Source organism: Chrysochloris asiatica, unplaced genomic scaffold, assembly GCF_000296735.1.
Source record: "Chrysochloris asiatica unplaced genomic scaffold, ChrAsi1.0 scaffold00080, whole genome shotgun sequence".
NCBI classification, from domain to species: domain Eukaryota; kingdom Metazoa; phylum Chordata; class Mammalia; order Afrosoricida; family Chrysochloridae; genus Chrysochloris; species Chrysochloris asiatica.
The window spans coordinates 2112039-2134571 of NW_006408598.1; the positions used below are offsets into that span (position 1 = coordinate 2112039).

The window sequence follows — 22533 nt, forward strand, 5'->3', positions numbered from 1 at the left end:
GTCTACCTTTACATTTCCAACCCACCTGTTAGCATATCATTCAATAACATTTTAGTGTATACCTACGATTGGTCTAAATCCTAAGAAGATGATGAAAGAGAAAGATTGGGGCACGGAGCATGCACATATACGCATGTGCGTCCATGTATGTAACATGAGCTCAGACTATCCTCTTTATTTTGTTATTTCTTGTAGTCTTGTTTTTTGCATCTACTAAAATTGTCCTCCCTGAGCTCCTACTGATATTTAATTCATAGTTTCATTTCATCTTTCATGCTACTTGAACTTTCTATACTTTTTCTGTACATTTTTGGCCCTACTGCTTTGAAATTTTCTTTTTTTCCCATGTGTGACATTACACTAATAGCATTTCTTGTACAACTTCTTTCGCTGCCTCTAAGTCTGGTTCTTCATCTGTAATTGCACAATTCACCCGAGAGTACCACTCTGCCACTCCATACGAGTCTGCCTTTGGCCTGCTCACTCTCATTATAGCTCTTAAATATATAAATTTTACTATTATTAAGTGCCATTGAGTCACTTCTGACTCATAGCAACCCTGTACAGGGTTTCAAAGGAGCGGCTGGTGGGTTTGAACCGCTGACCTTGTAGTTAGAAGCGCAGTGCTTATCCTACAATGCCATACCAGGATTCCACAGGTATAATGGTAGAAGAGAATTACACTTTCTATCATTGGCTTCTACCACGGACTCCTGGTGTGGCACTGTGGGATAAACACTGGAGTGTGAACCACAGGGTCGGTGGTTGAAACTCACCAGTGAATCCTGAGAAACCAGGGTTACTGAGAATTGAAACCAACTCTACAGCACTTAACAACCATCGACTTTAATGATAATTTAGTTCCTCAAACTAAAGCAGCTCCAGCCTTGCCTGTGTTCCTAATTTCTAGACTCTGATTTTCTATTCACCTCTTTCTTTCTCACGTCTATGGATCGCTTGTGTACACCTAACCTCAACATGTCTAAAACTGAACTTATTTCATTCCTCCATTCCCATGGAAGATTTGCTATTTCAGACCATACATTTAATCTCATTTAACTGCTTTACCATCCTTCTATTCACTGGAGATAGAGACCTTAAGTTATCTTTGATTCCTACACATGACCTGCATCCTATCATTTGCCAAGTTTTGGCAACTCCATGCATGTGAAAAGACTGTTTATTGATACATTTTTTTGTTTGTTAGTTTGTTTCCGGTGCCACTCAACTTGTTATCTATTATTTTGTTCCAATAGCTTTGTTTACGTCTTCTTCCTTTTGTCTCTTTTCCCTTGCATCCAATTATCACATTTACTTTATTGTGATGTGAAAATATCAGTTTGATCTGAAATGTCAGATGATGGTTCACAACCATTATCAAAAATATTTAACTTGAAAGTCATCTTACCTATGAAAATTCCCCATTATAATTTGTTCGCACCTCTACGGCCCTGAAGTTATCTATATTTCTTTCCCAAGGTGATTTTATTATCTGATATTATCATTGCTGTTGTTATATGCCATTGAGTCACTTCTGACTCATAGCAACCCTGTATAGGGTTTCCAAGGAGAGGTTGGTGGGTTTGAACTGCCAACCTTGTGGTTAGCAGTCCAGTGTTGATCCTACAGTACCATAGCAGAAGTCCATTAGTTACATATTTATTAGTATTTTTCCTTTGACTGGAATCTCCTTGAGGACAATGGTGCCACTTTGCCCCAGAGATTTATCCATAGTAAACACTCAATAATGTTTGCTAAACTGCTTTAACATTATAAGAGTTTCATCAACCCCAATCTGACTGATATGGCTAGTTCTCTGATATTATTAATTTACATCAAGGATTAAACAAAGGAATAATAAAATGCGGTTTATAATTGGCTGTTATGATAAATCTGTTTATTCTGGTTACCAACATATTGTTTTGTTGGGTAATTTTTACACGACCAGATCTGTTGACTGTGAAAAATATCGGGATAGGGGAAGTTAATGCTGAAAGAGCATATTAAATCAGATTTTCTATTGAAGAACAAGTAAATAAAACACCATTCAGTTAGTCTTTTCTATGAAGCCTAAACAATGACTTGACCCATCTTCCTAGAATGCTTTCCTGTAATATCTACTGACTTGAGAACATTGGTGGGCATTTCTGGAATACACTTGTTTCTTCAGCAGTTAGTTTCAAAAGTGCTGTTTTTCTTAACCACCCTTCCAAAAAAAAAAATCCCAAACAAACCCTTGGAACCTCAAATACTGGTTCATTGAAAGAACTTGTTCAGAATCTAAGGGCAAAGGACTGGAGACCCCAGAAGACAACACCATTAGCCTGTGGCATACTCACTGTGTTTAAATTCTTTCGTGTATGTGCTGCTGAAATACAAAATCGAGCCCGGGCTTCAGCAAGAGGCGTGGCTGGAAACCCAACGACCACTACCCCGATTTTTTTCTGTAAAAGACTTCTTGCAAAAGCCCTAAGGGAAAAGCAAACAAACAAAAAAGGTTAGGTAAGAGAAGACAGAATTACCCTCAAAAAACAAAACAAAGCAAAAACCATACATACAACAAAATGAGTTTGACTGACTTTTAAAAATCACGAGTAGAAGATAGTTGAAGTTATTAAAAATCTGTTAACTATTACTGACTAGCTAATGGTATAGTCAATTACTGGACATATCCATAACTGAGTATGTAGGACTGTGGGCCCTGATTAAAGAGTCTTGAGTGCTATCTTTGACATTGAATAGAAAATGCTGATACATATGACTCTGGTTTAATATGTCTGCGTTGATATAGAATCCTTTATCTTCCAGAATTCTAGGAAGAAAAAACAGTGAACACAATGTAATCCCATGAAGAAAGCATATATATTAAATGGGCATCGTGGTTCCAAAGTAAAATGTTCACCGTCCATGTGGGAGACCTGGTTTCAAGTCCTTGCCAATGTACCTAATATGCAGCTACCATTCATGTTGCTATGGTGCCAAACCAGTTTAAGTGGAACTTCCAGACTTATAGAACTAGGAAGAAAGACCTGGTGCTCTACTTTAAAAAATCAGCCAGTAAAAACCCTGTGGATTACAATGAATCAATCTGCAACTGATCTTGGGTTGGTAGAAGACCATCCATTGTGCGTGGGGTCAGGGTCACCATGTGACTGACTTGATGGAAGTTAACAATAACAACAATAATATATTAAAGGCCAACCTACATTTTTTTTTTTTAAAAAACTTGATTTATGGCAGTCATATAAATGCTTTTTCTTTATATAATTTGTACTAGTCATATAAAGAGAGAAAGAGAGGTGAATGAGCAAAAAACCTGAGTTTCAATGTCTGGGTCAAACATTCTTCCAGAATTATAGCTGGAAGTTTCTTTCAGCCTAAAATAATAGCTTTCAGCCTAAAATAATTCACCAGCAACCTCTTAACATTAAGAGCAGACCTGTGGCATTTACCTCATGAAACTAGACATAGCAAAGGTCTCATTTTTAAATATGTGAATGAACATATCCAGTTGTATTCACAGATAATAAGCCATTAAGCAGGTTAAGGAGGAAAGGAGCAAGAGGAGATAGGAAAAGAAAAGTGTGAGGATGTGTATGTAGCTCATAGGATCGAAGTCACGTAACTACAAAGCTTTTAGCTGCAGGTAAGGCTTCTTTTCCTCAGCTGCTAATCTCAGTAATGGACCTAGAATACCGAGCCCTTAAAGCTGTACATTTCTTGTATTAAGTGCCAATACCATACAAAAGGGCATTACCCCGAAAGTCAATTATTTCTCCTCTGGGCTCTGAAGCTCTCTGTAGGAAACCTTAATTACTGAGTGCCTCTACCCACAAGTGAAGTAAATGCCACAGATCTGTTCTTAACATTAAGAGGTTGCTGGTGTATTATTTTAGGCTGAAAGCCTAACAGCACCACCGAACCTTCTAGTCATGATTCAGGAAGAATGCCTGAACCAGACGATGAGAGTCAGTCTGCTTGTCCATTCACCTCTCTCTCCCTCTAGTTAGCAGTCTGTCTTTGAGCTTCCTCATGCAGAATGTAGTGTATCAAAGGAAGCAATGGAGACTGCAAGACCTACTGAGCAAACAGCCTCCTGGCCCCCTGGTTTGGGCCAGGCAAGATTCGCCCTATGATTGGGGCTGGGAAAGTTACAAGGAGATGAAGCTTTCTAGCTGAGGAAACTTGAAAACAAAGGCTGTTCTTTCTCTTTCTTGATCACCCTATGGAAGGCTGCCCACGGAACTACACAGAATGAGAGCTCATAACTGTCTGAGAAACAACTGAAGTGCCTTTATTGCTAAAGTACAAACCACCTGACCCATGATCTCAGGCAGTTTTCAGGACTCTCTAAAGATTGCTCTTACTGTCTGACTGTTGCTCTTTGTATCAAAGGAAGCACATTTACCAAAGAATATACCACAAAATATATTACTGTTAATTCTTGAGGCCAACCTGAGGCTTTCTTGGAGCACTTTTGAGTTTAGGCCATGTACTACTAAATCTAACTTAATTTGATTAAATTAATGTGTGTGATTGCCTTTATATATGAGACTCTGGGTTTGCACTTCCCAACACTAATTAGAGCTGGTATAGACTGAAAGAAAGTAAATTATGTGAAATAATAATAAAAAAATCAGTACTGTTTGCTTGTAGTACCACAGCAAGTTGTGTGTCACCATTTTCCAAGTGCCTGGTGAGGACTGTGGAATAAGATGCAAATCGCATAGCAAGGAATAAGTACAACATAGCCTTGATACCCTTGATTTAAGAGAATACTCTTCAGGTGAAATCATAGCTTGTTGAACTCCATAGAACATTTCAGTGGTAAAGTAGGAATCAGACTTTGTTTAACAAGATAACTGGCTAGAATTTATATTCTCATTCTGCAATAGTAGATGGAATTCTGGTGTGGTGCTGTAGGATATGCACTGGACCTCAAGGTTGGTTTGAACTGTAAAGTTGGTGGTTCAAACTCACTGGCTGCTCCTTGGAAACCCTATACAGGGTCTCCATGAGTTGGAACCAACTCAAGGGCACTTAACAACAGTAACAGTTAGTGGAAAAGAGAAGAAATCCCACTTCTTTAATAAAACCAAAGGTTTTTAAATTAGCAAATGAAAGAAGTGGTTATACAATTAACTTCTTATATCAAACATTTCTCTCTATATAAGCTTTTCATTTAAGACATATAATTAGAGTGTTTTCCTTGTAGTAATTGATGCCTTTAGAATAATCAGCAATGACATGAGAGTTAAATTTAAACTCTGTTGTTTTATTGAGATGTTCATTTAAAAATATGGGTGAAAACTTAAGAGGATAGGATGTGTGTTGAAATGAGCTCTGGTTTGAAATCTGAGTGTAATTGGATCTTAGACAGGAATATTACCTAAGTTTCAGCTTTCTTGTTTGGAAAATAAGTTTAAGGCTCCTATCGTCAGTGGGTGCTCCCAGGTTCTTCCAGTCACAGTGAGTATACAATCATTATTCAGAAATGTCATTGCTAGCTACCATTAAGAAGGCCCCTGACCTATGGCCAAACCCATGCACAATGGAGGAAATGCTGCTCAGTCTTGTGTCATCCCTATTATTGGTTATTGAAGGGACTGTTATGATGCATAGGATTTCATTGGCTGGTTTGTAGAAGTAGATAACCAGGTCTTTCTACTCATTGTGCTTTCATCTAAATGCTTCACTGAAATCTGCTCAGCATTAGAGCAGCATGCAAGCCCCAACAGACAGACAGATGGACACAGACTGATGCTGGCTGTACATGAGGTGCATTGGCTGGCTATCTTTTATTGACGGCAAGAATTCTACAACTGAACCACCATTGGTCCTCTCAGCAACCTTCTTAAAAACAATCTTCTGTGAAGAAATGAAACAGTTTGTTTTATCAAATGTTGAACATATCCTAATTGGTGCAGAAGATAGCAGCATTTTTATCCACTATTTTAATGGTTTCTAATTAATAACCCAAAATTGTAATTGTTATTTGGAGACTCATGCAACCATGTAAACTCAGCTTAAACTTGCACAGAGCTGAATGTCATAATAATAATTATAGTAGTAATAGCAGCTGAAGTATCACTGCTACTGTTATTACACATGAATACCATGACTGAATACTTAAATTATGCCAGCCGCAGTACTAAGTGCTTTGTGTTGTTGTTAAGTGCCTTCAAATCTGTTTGGAATCAGAGCAATCCTGTATAGGGGTTCTGAGGCCTGAGCAGTAAGCTTCACTTTTCTTTTTTTCCTGAGGGGCAGCTGTTGAACTCAAACCTCCAACTTTATGGTGGCTGTTCTTTGTTGTTGTTAAGAGCCATTGAGTCTGTTCTGACTCCTAGTGCCCCTGTATAGGCTTTCTAAGCCTTCAAATCTTTTGCAGGAGCAGAGAGCTTCATCTTTTCCCCAGGAGTAGTTGGTGGGCTCAAACCGTGGACCTTGTGGTTCACAGCTCAGTGCTTATCGGTATGGCATCACTACTATGTAGTTAGTAGTCTAGTGCTTACCCTACAAAGCCACAGCACTCCCAAGTCCTTTATGCATGTTATTAATATTGCTAATATTAATAACGGACAACATGTCAAACGCTGCATAGACCTCATCTGGTTTAATCTTCACAATGGCCTTATGAAGTGTTGTTATTGTTGTTGTTAAGTGTCGTGGAGTCGATTCTGAAGAACAGCTGGTGGGTTTGAACTTCTGATTTTGTGGTTCTTAATCCAGTGCTGATAGTAGAGCACCACACCTGGGTACTATTATACCCTGTTTTATAATGACAAAAGCAAAGTGAGTCGGGCTGCTAACCTTAAGGACAGAAGTTCAAAACTACCAACCACTCCACGAGTGAAAGATGAGGTTTTCTGCTCCTGTAAAGATTTAGTCTCCAAAGCCCTATACAGGGTCACTATGAGTCAGAACTGTCCCCACCAACACCACCTCCATAAATTATAAAACTGGGGCTTTAGAAGGTTGTGTAAATAGTGTTGTTGTTGTTGTTATGTGCTGTGGAGTCGATTCCGACTCATAGCGATCCCGTATAGGGTTTCTGAGGCTGTAAATCTGTACGGAAGCTGAAAGCCTCATCTTTCTCCCGCGGAACTGCTGGTAGTTTGGAACTGCTGACGGTGAGATTAGCAGCCCGATTTGTAACCACTACGCTACCAGAGCTCCTTGTAATTAGTGTAAGATCCTCCAAGTAGAAAGGGGTCGAGTCAAAATTCTGTTTGATTCTATATATTTCACTACCCCATAGATTATACCTTTTATACAAAGCTTGCCTCTCGGTTGTACTTTTATTTGTCATGTTAAATCTTGTCTAGTTATGTCTCTTTACACATAAAGGAACAGGAGAACTCCCCGGCTCGTCCTGTTCTTGCACCGTTGATTATTATTATTTTTTTAAACTTAATGCATTTATTTTTACTATTCTTTGAAGCTTCTCACTAGTTTAGTTCATTTTCCCAGTCTGTTGAGATTTTAGTTATAGCTTTTGCTATAAAATTGGAACTATTCAGCACATTCCCTACTGCCACGCCTCCACATTTGCACTTTGCACATTCAAAAATGTATTTTTGATGCCTTCATTTGAGGTAATGATAAAATATCAAACTGACATGAGTTAAGCATCATGTGTTTCTTTGATTTCCTTTTGCACCTTCCAGATTTATACAGGAGAGGATTGTAAATGATTTGCCTCCTTGAATTTCTGTGTCACTTTCCTTGTCATTATTAGCACACAGCAGTACTGTATACAGTATACTATAGCAGGCTATCTTTTTGGCTACTCCTTGAACTGCTTTCTCTGATCTAGAGTTGTGAAGAAAGGGTTAACCGGGAGAAGTGGTGTGGCATACTAAACATCTCACATGTATATTTTTAATTCCTTATGTTGCTGCTCTGAGACATAAACATATGCTGAAGAATCAGTGATTTTAGAACATATAACTCAGCCCTACCCACCATGAATTCTCAATTTATGTTGTTGTGAAGTGCCACCAAGTTGGTTCCAACCCATAGCGACCCTGTATAGGGTTTCTGAGGACCAGCTGGTGAGCTTGAACTGCCAACTTATCATTCAAATGACTTTGCAGTCCAGTGCATTAACCCACAACGCCACATCAGCACTCCTCTCAACTCATAGGCTGCTACTATTCTATACCGGACTTCAAACATTCTGTGCATTGATTCAACTATTAGAGACAAGCAGAAACGTTGTGTTGGAGGAGAGTCAGAACTTCCTGTTGTTTTAAGTGCAGTTGAGTCAGTTCAGACTTATATGGACCCTATATAGAATTGCTAAGGCTGTAAATCTTTGCAAGAGCTGAAAGCCTAATCTTTTCCCCTTGAAGCAGCTCAGACCACCAACCTTGTGGTTTGCAGCCCAGTGTTTCTCCTACAGAACCAAAGGACTCCCATAACTGCTAAAATCAGAAAAACATTAGATGAATATTGCTTTACACCATGTGCTTGGTCAGAGACATACACAAACATTTCCTATTTAGAAAGGATTTTAAGTGAATCCCCTCTTAATAGCAGAGATAATTAGTCTATGAAGGAGTCCTGGTAGCAGAATGGTTAAGCATCTGGCTGCTAACAGATAGTTCAGTGATTTAAAATACTACCTGCTTCACTGAAGAAAGATGTAGAAGTTTGCTTTTGTAAACCCTATGTGGGAGTTCTATTTTGTCTGATAAGGTTGATAAGTAGGAATCAACTTAAAGATTATGGGGTTTTAATTAATCTATAGCAGGCTTGAAGATGGCTCATTTATAAAATTGTGCATGTCTAAATGAGAAAAAGGTTAGTTTTTCTCATTATGCAATTGTTACTGATGATAGTAGCAATCAATGGAAAACAACCCCAAATGGGCCTATAGATGTTGTTGTTAAGTGCCATCGAGTTGATTCTGACCCATAGCGACCCTGTATAGGGTTTCCAAGGAGCAGCTGGTGAGCTTGAACCACCGAATTTGCAGTTCAAATGACTTTGCAGTCTGACACATTAGCCCACAGAGCCACACCAGGATTCCCGGGCCTATAGTAGAGGCATTAAAACTGGGTGTTAAATAGCATTAACTTTAGAGTAAGATTAGTTTTAACTTAATGTCTTGATTGTAGTATGTCATGACTTGTATGACTCCAGACAAATCATTTAACTGCTCTCAACCTTAATTTCCCCACGCATAAACTGGAGATGGTAATGATGACTTCCTCCCAGGTGATAGTCATGATAATTTATTGGGAGAAAGCACAGAATTATTTATTTGTTAGAAAACATTGTCTTCAGTTCTCCCCAAGACAGATCTTGAGTCAGAAAAAGGCTCAAGATAAATATTTTGTCTTCCTTAATTCGCAGTTGTAGGCCTAGATAGGTAAGTGAAATTCCCAAATTCACACAATTTGAAAATGGTGTCAGGTAGAAGAGTGGGTCTGGCATCTGGTTCCCTCCCTATGAGACCCATGGAAAGGCTTTGCTGATGTCTGATAGGTGGCTTATGATAAAGATGAACTCATTCTAAGTGCACAGTCCAGTGCTTCCTTACCTAGACCTCCCGGATTTTAGGCATTATTCTGAGACCCTTGGATACTTACGCTACTTTACCAGGCATATAAAGCAGCACAGGAACAACAGGTGATTTTTCATTGCCGTAAACAATGAATCCCATTTCACTTAGCTTCTTTCTGAAGTATCTTGTGTTTTTTGCAAGTTGTTGTATTCTCTGCAATCCTGAATGAAGACAAGCATGAAATCCATCAGTTCCCACCAGGTAAAAGGAAAAAAAAAAAGGCCAGTCAACTAGGCAAGCATTTCTAAGTCTTTCTAGAGGCCTGCATCATTGGTTAGGAGGGGATCAAAGGTAGGATAGGAAACTACGTCCTGTGAGTAGGCTTGGCCTCTCCTGCTCACACACTTCTATGAGCAGGGGGGTGGAACTGCTAGTTGTTGCTGGTTACAACTAACACTAGATTGGGGTCCGGCAGGAAGAAGGGTGAGGAACTATCATTTATTAGGTGCCTACCGTGTACAGGCTCTACACTAAGTGCTTTAGCAATGTTGACTTGGGAGAAGAGAGTGTGACAATTACACACACACAAACACACCTTTTTAAGAAGTTTTCCTTAGCCAAGCTGAGCTACTCCATTCAACTGCCCCTCACCTAAGTCTTGAATCCAAAGATGCTTCATCTAACCTGAGTGTGAAAGAGTAGCACATCCTTGGAGAACAAGAGGTCCAATTGAGACGAGGGATATTATGTGGATTCCATTGGTGGTGGTAGAGCAATAAAGAAAAGGGACCTTTACTTTCTCCAACCAGAAAAGATGACAGAAGGACAAGCAAAGTATACCTATGCCTCAATTATCAACCATCACATTATCTGACACAGCATTTATGAAGAGTAAAAAACTCTACTATCTAATTATTTTGCTCATTAATCATGTACATGTGGTAATGGACACAGTAATGGGCACAGAAGACCCTGACGGGACAGAAAACTTCATGTGTACATAGAAAAAAAACATGTATTGCAGAGCATTTTACCATCTGGTGGGAAGAGGAGACATGGTCTTTCCAAGTCATTGCAGTGCTAGGCAGAGTGGAGGGGGTGCTGGAGTGGAATCAGCAGGGACAGAATGCTGCACGGCAGTTCCTGGGTGCTCACAGAGGGCTGAGGCCAGGGCAGCAGCAGCCAGTGACCCACCCTCAGGTGACCCACTCTCAGAATTGGGGGAGAAATTGGGACCCCATGGTCTGGTACCAACTACCAGCCCTAAGGGGCATTAGGGATGGGATGGGATGTGCTAAGAAGTAACCTTCAGGTGGGATGTTCAGGTGCACAGTGTCTATGGAACCCCATATTGGGTGAGTGGCACCTCTGCCTCATACACTTCCTTGATGCTCCCTCTTGGATGCGCACAGGGAAGGGTGGGACATGATACTTTGGTGCAGGTGGGGTTAGTGAGTGAGTGACCAGCGGCAGCTGCAATTTAGGGGCAAGGTAAGAGACTGGGTCTGACCATCCCAGTCTGAGAGGAAGCAGCATTTCAGTCCTTGGGTTCAGCTATGCTTGAGTTAGTCCAACTTTTGTGTTTTTCTGTTGGATGAATCAATACATTTCATTTTCATACTTAGACTACTTTGAGCTGAGTTTCTGCCACTTAAAATCAAGTGTATCTTAAATAATATGGTTGGTTGGCTGGTTATGACCTTGTACAGAGTTTCCGAAGCTGTAAATCTTTATGGGAGCAGAAAGCCTCATCTTTCTCCCACAAACAGCTGGTAGTTTTGAACTGCTGAGCCTGAGGAGCTTAGCATTTAATAATTTATTTTGTTCTTACAGTGATTGTATTGAGGTAGGTATTCTAATTTCAAGGAGCTCTGGTAGCGTAGTGGTTACAAATTGGGCTGCTCATCTCACGGTCAGCAGTTCGAAACTATCACCTGTTCTGCAGGAGAAAGATGAGACCTTCTGTTCCTGTAAAGATTTACAGCTTCTGAAACCTGTACAGGATCACTATGAGTCATGTCCACCATGTCATTATGTCCACTGCACATAACAACAGTAGCTTTCTAATCTCATGTCATAAAATAATAACTTACCCAAGTTCACATAGTTAGTTGGTGAGTAGCAATGCCAGAATTTGAAACCAGGCACTCAACTTCTAGAAATTGTACTATGAACCCCTACACTATGGTGGTCTCTCCAACAGAAGCAATAAATGGCATCTAAATGAGGTAATGCGTAGTGGAAAAATCCTGATGAGAAACCAGAACTGAAGGCAGACTGGCTCTAGCAAATCAGGGGTCTGGATATTTAGAGAAATCTCTTGTTTTGTCTCAACCAAACTTTGACCTAGGCATTAAAATTCTTACATTTTAATATTGTGATGATATTATTAAGGAATTTCAAAAACTTCATGGAAAAATTCCATTATTTTTCAATTCTATTTTTCCGTGACTTTTTGAAGCTCCCTCATCTATGTAACAAAATCATTTGACATTTTAAATAATCTTTATATGTACAATTCAGTGATATAATTGTTCACCATCCTTTCCCAAATCATGCCATCAGCCTTAACAGAAACGCGGTGTCTCCAATACATTGTGTCTTCCTTTTCTCCTCCCTCCTACCTACTCCTGGTAACTGAACAACTATGGTGGTTATTTTTGTTAAGTGTAATCAACTTGGTTCCAACTCATAGTAACCCTGGACAGGGTTTTCAATGATGTAAATCTTCACTGGAACAGAAAGCCTCAGCTTTCTCCTACAGTATGGCTGAGGGGTTTGAACTCCCAAACTTGTGGTTAGCAGTCCAGTTCTTATCCTACATTACTCCCAGGGTTCCCCTATTCACAACCAATTCTTGACCACAATCTCCTTCACTTGTTGAATATTCAACAAAGGTCTTGGCACCTTTTCCTGTAATAGGAGCACCCATATAATAATTATACTTCATATATATGGAATGTCATATTGTAAAGGCTAAATAAGAATCATATGCATCTGTTCTGTCTTACCTACATTCAACTTAAAGATGCAGTTAGGAATAGCTCTCCTTAATAACCCAGTAACTTCATGTACTTCCAATTACTAAATTGTCTTCTGCAATTTTGTAGCAACTTTTACTTGATTATCATAGCATAACATTTTTTAGGTATATACTTAAGACTCAAATCACTTGAAAACCCTGACAACACCCAAATTTGGAAATTCTTAGAATTATACAAGGGTGAGTCAAAATTATCTGTCCTCTGGTTATATTAAAATGCCCATCCACATCCATGGCTGATGACAACATTGAATGTGCACATAAAATGATTCTGTCACATAGATAAGTGACAGTGGATTATGTGGCAAATCATTTGCAAATCAGCCATGGCTATGCCTATGAAATCATCCACGATGGACTTGGGTTTCAAAAAGTTTGTGTGAGATGGATATCAAAACAACTCATAGAAGAGAATAAACAGAAGGGTTTGGGCATCTGCAAACAAAATTTGTACTAATACTCAAAAGAAGAAAAACGTTTCTTTAAAAAAATCATTACTGGTGACAAGACATAAATCCATCGCTACAAGCATGAGCGTAAATGGCAGAGTATAGAAGGGAAACATCTGCAATCACCAGCCAAGAAAAAGTTCAAAAGTCAACCATCAGATGGAAAATTGATGCTTACAGTTTTCTGGATTCTCAAAGACCAGTATTGGAACAGTATCAGAAAAAAAGGTCCACCAGTCAACAGGGGTCCTTACAGTGAGATGCTCACTGAAGGGCTGAAGCCTAAATTATCCCTTAGGACTACTATTCAAAGATATTGTGATATTGCATGACAATGCACATCCACACACTTCTGCCCACTCTATTGATATTCTGCAAAGACTTCGTTTTGAGGTGCTAAGCATCCTTCTGATTGTCCTGTTATTGCTCCATCAGACTTTCTACCTGCTTGGTCCCCTGAAAGCAGCCCTTTGAGGACAAAGATTCACCACTGGTGAAGAAGAGAAGACAGTGGTGCATTCGTGGCTTGCAGGTCAGCCTAAAACATTTTTTAATAAGGGAATACAAAAAGCTTGTTGACAGACAGAAGAAGTGTATTGAAAAGCAAGGAGATTAATTATGTTGCAAAATAATGTATTTGTCTTTTTTGAAAGTTGATTAAAATAAATTCTACAGCTAGAGTATGGATAATTTTTGACTCACTCTTGTATTAATTTTTACAACCACATTATTTACTTCCAAACTTATAATTGTATATACTAATTTAACCATGAATCACATTTTTGTATTCGACATCTTAAATTTTTTACACAAAAACTAGTTTGTTAAATGTCTGTACACACGGATAAAAGCAAAACAACAACAACAAAAATATCTCTGTCAGTTGTTAGGATAGCCGTTATGACAACCTCACAACTTCCTCTAATAGAAAATTTTGGTATAAGCAAGACTTTCGTCAGCCTCATGGTGCATGGGAGTGGATAAGCCATCAGGTTCTAGAGTCCAGAGCATAAAAAAGGAAGGTCTTTGGATACCTGAAGGCATGACTCCAAGCAGTACAGTGAACTAGAAGTAGACAGGTCCCCACAAGACACTCACTACTGAAAGACCTCAGGTTTTTATTCTAGAGTCTTCTTTTGATCATCAGGACCAAATGGTCTAAAGAATGAAGATATAGTTGAGTGGAACCCCAACCAAGGAGCAGGATGTTGACTATGTCAACTGCCCAAGCTTGCTTTCTGTCACTACGTTTCACCCAAACCCATATTCCAAAGAAGATCTGCCCCTAATCCTGCCAGTTTCTAGCAGGAAGACTGAGATAGAAAAGCACCTGGCTTTCTATAGAAAGTTGACCTACAACTACACATCCTGATTATCGCCAATTGATGAGGAATGCCTCCTGACTAAAGTCCATTTGGGTTTTGGCCAAGAGCCAAGAAGTCAATCATAGGAACTTTGCCAAACAAATGGTAAATAGGAATCAGGGCAATCAGATCCTCTTGCTGGTAGAGTGTGGATTTGAAAAATTTGTAGAGAACCAGCAGTGGGCAGTAGGAATAGAAACAGAGAGCCATATATAAATAGAGAGATATATAAAAGCAGAAATTCTGAATCTATGAAACAGAGGAAATCATTGGTTAGTAGAAACTGTGGTAAATCATGAAGAAGTGAGACAAAGCTAGTAACAGGAAAAGAAACAATATGAATAGAAAAAAAAAAAAAAACTATAGTAGGGGAGGCATATATTAATCAAATAATCACACAGAAGACTCTAAGATTGTAATGCTGATGACCTATGTGCAGAAGCATTACGTAGTTTACAAGAGACCATGTTAGTAAAATCAGGCTTAATCTGAGGGAGTCAGGAAGCAATGAACGAGCTGAGTGTTAACTAGGAAAAGAGCCAGGGTAGAGCATTCGAGCACAGGAAAAGGCACAGTGGTGTGTGGTTTGTAAGACAGAGTGATGGAGAATCAGGCAAGGTCTGGTTGAGCAAGGAGCTAAAAAGAGAGAATGGAAACATCTTTCATTCAGGTCATGTAGGGCTGTATTGGCCATTTTGAAATGTTGTTTTTAAGGGTCAGGTAGGAAGTAGTGTGGAGGGTAGGAGTGACATGAAAGAGAAGAAGGAGGAGGAAGTGAAGGAAGCAAAGGAGGAAGATGGAGAGGAGAGGAGAGAAAAGCAGGGATGGGGATATGTTGAGAAGAGGAGGATAAGCCTATGAAGGTTCTCAAGACAAAACAAGAGCATCCAGAGAGAAGACCATAAATCAGGACATGAAATTTTTTTTCACTGTATTTATTAACATGGTGGTCATTGATAAGATTTTCCTTGGAAACCCTGGATCTGACCAGTAAGGCAGACATACTTCAATTCATACATCTTTTCTTGTCCTGTTTACCTACTTAAATAAATAAATAAATAAATAAAACTGGAGAAACAATGTGTAAATTTCATTGCACAGACACAAGCTTCTTAAAGTGTTTTGCAACATACTGAAGTGTCCCTTGGAAATTTGTATGAACAGCTTATTTGGAATACAGTCTAGAAATCAGGAAATGAAATATTTGCTTTTATTTAAAAACAACCAAAAATTTCATCTATATATCAAAACCGTATGCTTGGGAAACATAAGAAATAGGGGAAGACCATGGAGAGGAGAAAAAAAAAAGAAAAATAACCAGGGGAAGACTTGTTTTAAATAAAGTTATTAAAATGAAGGTGCAGATATACATCCCAGCCACCAAAATGTATTCCATATGGCCTGACTCCTTTTTGTGTTTAGCATTTTTGCTGATCGTTAGCTATACAATGAACAGATGACTTCATCTGCCTGGGCCTGATGATTCTTACATGTTTTCCCTAAAAACCTAGAAGGATTTCCTGGCCTGAAAGTGCATGAATGACTTACAATGCTTTTTCTAATGGCATTACCTGTGCATTTGCCTACAATGGCTCATCTATTACTGGACTATTTAATTGGCCCTGTCTGGCCCTTCTGTCTTGATTAACCCATATAACTGGATCACCAGCTAATACCATCACTTCACTGCTTCCAAATCCTTTGGAGACTTGACCAAGCAGCATAATATCAATCTTGGGGCTAGGTGAATTGCAAGAACTGTTTTATTCATGCTCTGTCTTTCCTATCTTTGAATCATTTGGCACATCATGGCTGACAAGACATCAGGACACACTTTGTGTCATGTTTTCTAATATAGGTCACTATAAAATGCCTCTGAGGTCTTTTGAGTTGGCCAAGATACAGCTCCTTTCAATTACTCTTGCTCACTCTTTAAAATTGGAAACATTCTCATAGTCTTGGCCTGGGGGAAGCAGGGAATTTGTACATATAAAATGCTATTCATCTAGACAGGATATGGGTGATTTTATTAATTATGTTGTGCTTTGATATCTTTGCTTGGGGAATGCTTTGTAAATGTAAAAGGAATTACTTGTGCTTGTCCATTTGTATGGAAATGGGCATGCCAGGGCACCTGGGCACACTTGGGATTGGGCACTGTTGTCCTAGCTCCTTCGTAACAATTCAAATACCTAATTAAATAACTTCTGATCATTTCTTCCACATATTTACATAGAAGGTAGTAGTAAGTCCCCACTCAGATGAGTCCATGAATGGATCAATCTCTCAGGTTGTTGTTACTGTAGAATCTGCCCGTATTCATGCAGATCCCACGTTAAATACAACAAAAATTCTGTCTGCATCTGCATGATTCCTGTGATGGTTTACAGATCAGATTGTGTGATCCGTATGGGTTTTCACTGATTTTAGGAAGTAAAGCACCAGGGTTTTTTATCATGGTCCATCTTAGTCTGGAAGTCCCACTGATGTGCGTTTAGTACCATAGCAACATACAAGCTTCCACTGATCACTGATGGTGGCTGTGCATGACTTGGAATTAAAGTTGGCTCTCCTGAATTGCACTGGTAGTGCAGTAGGATAAACACTGGACTGGTAACCACAAGGTTGGCAGTTCTAACGCAGTCTCTGCACAGGAGAAAGATGAGACTTTCTGCTCCCAGAAAGATTCATCTTTGGAAATTCTATATAGGGTTGCTATGACTTGGAATCCACTCAGTGACATCTAACAATAACAACACCAACTCCTGAGCTGAAAACAAGAATCGCCAATGCCCTTAATCTTAGGATTTCAGAGAGATTATGTAAGCATTTATTTTGTTATACTCTAGGTTCTCTGAGGAGGCTGCCCATTGGAAAAGTAACAGGCTTTGGATTGAAATGGACTAGAAATCAAATTTCATTTAAACAACAAATGGTCTTGAAAATCTTGGTTTTGTTTGTAAAATAGATAAATTAGTTATCTTCTGGAAAATTGGGAGAATTAAAGGTGTTGATGCAAGAAATGGGTTTAATGTAATGTGCTTCATATTGTCTTGGCATGTGGTAGGGTGCTCAAAATGTTAACTTATTTTTTACATAAGCATGCTCTCAACCTTGGTGGCACCTTGGAATCTCAATCGTGGTGGCACCTTGGAATCAGCTGGAGAGCTTTCCAAACCCCCTTGCCAGACTGCACTCCAGAACAAATCAAGATCTTTGGGTATAGGATCAGCCATTTGTTGTGGTTTTCACAGTGTGCAGCCAATGAGTCTTGGTTCTCAGAAACACTGCCATTACAGCCCCAATCCTAAAGCCATCCATTGTTAGGTACTTGATGTGTCCTGGGCAAATCATGTTCCTTGGTTGGATATAAAAAAGTAAAGATGGGTATATTTCTTAGGTTATCGTTTGGCATGATTCCATCCCAGCAATTACTGAGTGTTTGCGTTCTAGGAAGTACATTTTGTGGGAGCGGGTGACTTGTTCCTCTGACAGTTATTTACTATAAAGGATTGGTCAACTTGAGATAAAATCATCACGCATGAACCAATCAGTGCAAACAACCTGAGTGTCATCATTTCATTGGTTCACATTTTAAACTGCAGCTTGAAAGCTCTGCTAGGTTAGTGGAGGCCACACATACTTTAACGTTGCCTCCAATGCTGTTAAAACAAAACCAGCTGGGGCAGGAGAAGGAAAACAAAGCACAAAGCATCCTACTACAAAGCTTTGCAGTCCCCTAATAAAAACAATAGTCTGTGGTGTTTCCAAAAATATATTTGAGACAACTAATCCTCCAGAGGGCCAGAACAAATTATGGATAGTGGAGCCTCCCAGAACAAGCTGTCTCAAGTTGAAGGAAAATTTCTATTCTATTGAACTGTCAGCAAGCAAAGAAAGAGAAAGGTATCCTTCTTCCTTTTCCCCTCTACAAGACTAGGCCAAAGAGATGGGTCTGATGACCTTATAGGCCAATATCACTGTCATGCTCCATTTTCTGGAGACTTTGCAAGCTCACTTTCTCACAGAAGAAACATGAATATATTCAGATGCCACAGGGCGGCTTATTTTATTATTTTCCAAACTTAAAAATGTACATATGGAAACACATATTACTCACCCCTGCCTTACTAGCACACCACCATTATTGGAACACTGTTTGGATAGTTTAAAACCAGGCTCTTGGGCAACATTCCTTGGAAAATATGGTTCTTCTCTTAAGAGATTGGAAGTATCTTACCATAGGACATTTCTCATAATTTACAAAGTTGATCTTTCTGAAAAATTAACTCAGGGAAAATCAAATTGTTATGAAAAAAATGATTGTAGTGGTTTAAGAAGGCCCAGTCCTCTGCCTTTCCCCATTTTTGCTGTTCATCCATAGTTTTGGCCCTGGACTGAGGACCTCCCTTATGAGGGGAGCAAACAGGGATGGTGGAGAGAGACCTTGAAGTCAATTTTCAACATGGCAGCAGGAATCCAGTGTCTGTTATTTTAAGCACTGGACACCAGACAGGACATTTTTTTTCCAACAAACTTGGTGGCAGGGAGATCTCAGGAACAATCAAGAGGCTACAGGGCTGTAAGAATCATAAGAATCATATTAGCAGTGAGAAGCTTCCCAGAAGAATGGAGAAAACAGTGTTTGGAGGGGTTTGCAGAAAGGAACACACATTTTTATCAGGCACTGAAACTATGCCTTTTGATGTCTGAATTCCAAGGTTACAACATGTTTTACAGTCACATCCACATGTTCCAAGGACTTTCCTACCAGTGCAGACATGTCCTTGTGGAATGTGTGTAGTAACACACCGACATCCGGGTGAACAGTGTCTGCATGGCCTGGTCTCGAGGACATTGGAAGCAGGCCTCTTCTTCCAGCTTTCCACACACTGTTTTTCTATAACTAGAGAGTTAGCCCACAAGGAGAGTTAGAAATAGACATCTCTAGTGTACCTACTTGTGAGTCAGGAATTGTCTTTTGGGGATCCTGGTGTGGAGTTATAGGATAAGCACTGGACTGCTAGCCACAAGGTTCATGGCTTAAACCCAGTAGCTGCTCCTCAGAAACCCTATATAGGATCACTATGAGTCAGAACCAACTCAATGGCATTTGACAACACCAACAAAGGTGGTATAAATAGTAAAATATTTAACATACTCACTTGAGGACCTTGGAATAAAGCCCTAATGATTTACTTCTCAGCCACTGGAAACCCTACAGAGTGGAGTTCTATTCTGACACACTTAAAGGTCACCATGAGTTGGGGTAAACTAGAAGGCATCAGATTTTCACAGATGAAAAAACAGAGGTGTGGAGACCATTAACGAGTTATCCAGCTGACCTGGAAATTGGTCATACCTAGGAGACGATCAACTGGACTGCTAACCACAAGGTCAGCAGTTCAAACCCACTATTACTCCAAGGGAGAAAGATGAGGCCTTCTGCCCCATAAAGATTTATAGCCTTGGAAACCCTATACAAGGTTGCTATGAGTTGAAGCCGACCCGACGACATCTAACAACAAGGAGACTATCAAAGCTGGATCTTTGGAAAGAAGCTGGCAAATTCATTCATGATGATGTGTGAATTTCATGACTCAGGGTCTTATACATTTCACAACTGAAAAGGGATCACTACATACTGGAGCTGGTCCAACTGCTAAGGGAACTAAAATGAAAAATAGGCAGCTGTCCTGGTGTGGCATCACAGGATAAGCACTTGACCTCAAGGTCAATTTGAAATGCAAGGTCAATGGTCTAAATTCACCAGTTGCTCCTCAGAAACCCCAAACGGGGTTGCTATGAATTGGAACCGACTTGATTTTACTTAATCACAGCAAGATGAAAAATATTCTGAGGTTGTTTGGAAATAAATTAATGGTAGACAAGGCATATGTCAAGCAACATAAAATTGAAATATGTGACTATGAAGTGAAATAATTGAAATAAGGTTTTTCAACTTGAATTGCTTCCTGAATGAATTATAAGATTTCATGTTAATTTGTATTTAAATAGAGAACATTATCTTATTACATTTAAGAAGATAATTTAGAAAGAAAAGTCCTAGAGATCTACTTCTGAAAATCAGTCAAGGAAAGCCCTATGGATCACAACAATCCCATCCACAACCAATCATGAGGATAGCACAGGACCAGGTGGTGTTTTGTTTAATTGTACTTGGAGTAACCAAGAGGTGATGGCATCTAAAAATGACAACAAATTAATTTGAGAGGCTTTCTGCAAACCTTATAAATGAATAATTCTTAAGCAGGAAAACTCACCAGAATCTTCTGGAATTCTTTGTTGTTGTTCAGAATTCCCCTTTTCAAGAGATTTTATTCCAGATGCACTAAGGTGGATCTATTAGAAAACCTCTCTGAATAAGAGAGGTGTGCACCCCAAGTGAAGAGCCACAGCTCTAAGGCATAAATAATATTGTGGGGTTGATTTTACAAAAATGGAAGATTCATCTCTGAATAGAAGGTTCATCATATCTGAATCTCAATTTAACTCATCTCTGAACCTCAATTTACTCATCTGTTACACTGTTGTTGTTAAGTGCCATTGAGTTGGTTCCAACCCATAACTACCCTGTATAGGGTTTCTGAGGACCAGCTGGTGAGCCTGAACCACCGACCTTGCAAGTTAAACCAACTTTGCAGTCTAGCGCATTAACTCACAGCACCACACCCGGACTCCAGCTGTTAAGTGGGCTTGATACTGATAGGCAGTCTACTTGTTCCCTAGGAATCCTGGTGTGGCACTGCAGGATAACGCACTGGACTGCAGGTCAGTTTGAACCACAAGGTTGGAGGTTCAAATTCACCAGCCACTCCTTGGAAACCCTATACACAGTCTCTATGAGTCTGAACAGACTCTATGGCACTTACAACAACTTATTCCCTAGGACTTTTGGGAGGATGTTTAATTCAGTATATGTTGATTTAACATTTGTTACATGAAGGTAGCTCTTGTGTTCGGTGGAGGATTAAAATGAGTACATCTACTATATTCAAGGGGTTTTTAGATGTGGCAGAAAAACCAATAACAGTCATAACCAAAGAAAGAAAATTGACTGCATTAACATAAAGGCCCAGAAGAGATGCTCTGGGAGTTTGGAGTGAAGACCTAGAGAGGTGTATGTTAACATGCTCTTGTTATTGTAAGTTCTGTTAAGTTGGTTCCAAATAATAGCAACCCTGTGTAGGGTTTCCATGGTGTAGCTGATGGGTTTGAACTACTGCCTTGTGGTTTGCAGTCCAGTGTTGATCCTTCAGTGCCACGCCATATGTTTAAAAAGGATATGGGGACAGGGTGGATAACTTACTTGCCTAGAAAATTTGGATTCGTGTTGGGAAGAAATGGTGATGTCCAATCACTTAGAGGCATGAATGCCACTCTAAGTGTGGATAACAGGGAGCCATAGCAGCACTAGGAGAAGATATTCATCTCTAAAGAAGACTTTTCAAAGGGTTTAGAGAGAAGAAGTTCATTGTATACAGTATACAGATTGGTGTGAGCGGAAAAGCATAATCAGTAAGACAAGTTAGAAGGTCAGAGAGGTAACAGATGCTTGAAGTGGGAGAAGACAAGTATTATCGACATCTCTTTCTATTTGTGGCAAGAAGGCAAAGGAGGTGGCAAAGCATGGTTCCTGGGCTGACTAGCTGGGTTAATGGTGCCACACAAAAGAGTTCTGAGAAACAACGCAAGTCAAAGTAGCCAACAGGAAGCCTCATTTATAGTCTTTCCCCCAACCTCTACCTTTCATTTCTGTTTTTCAAAGTATTTTCTAGGGAGGGTGTCCTGAAGAAGCAGTGTGGAGAAACACTGAAGCCAGTGGGTGGGATATCAAGCCCATCCCTTCCTCCCTAACCACCTGCCCTTACTACAGCCAACAGCATCCTGAGAAAATTCTCAAAGGCTTGCAAGCCCAATTTCCTGAGTTAAATATTTGTTTTATATAATGAACTTCCATGTACATCCCATTTGAAAAAAAATTCATGGTACAAAAATATTGACAATAAGAAGTCCGTGCATGGCACAAATGGTTTTTCACTTGACTACTAGTAGAAGAAGGAGCTCTGGTAGCGTAGTGGTTACGAATCGGGCTGCGAACCTAAAGGTCAGCGGTTCGAAACTACCAGCTGCTCCGTGGGA

At 39.6% G+C, this 22533-nt stretch overlaps 1 protein-coding gene across 1 annotated transcript in view; it reads right to left on the minus strand.

Moving 5' to 3' along the window:
- Window positions 1-22533, minus strand: part of SPTLC3 (serine palmitoyltransferase, long chain base subunit 3) — a 235475-nt gene that overhangs the window by 2223 nt on the left and 210719 nt on the right. Inside the window, exons 10-11 of the mRNA XM_006865623.1 lie at window positions 9600-9735; window positions 2340-2469 (exon numbers count right to left, since the gene is read on the minus strand). Coding sequence (XP_006865685.1) covers window positions 2340-2469; window positions 9600-9735 — 266 coding nt within the window. The remainder of the gene's footprint in view (window positions 1-2339; window positions 2470-9599; window positions 9736-22533) is intronic.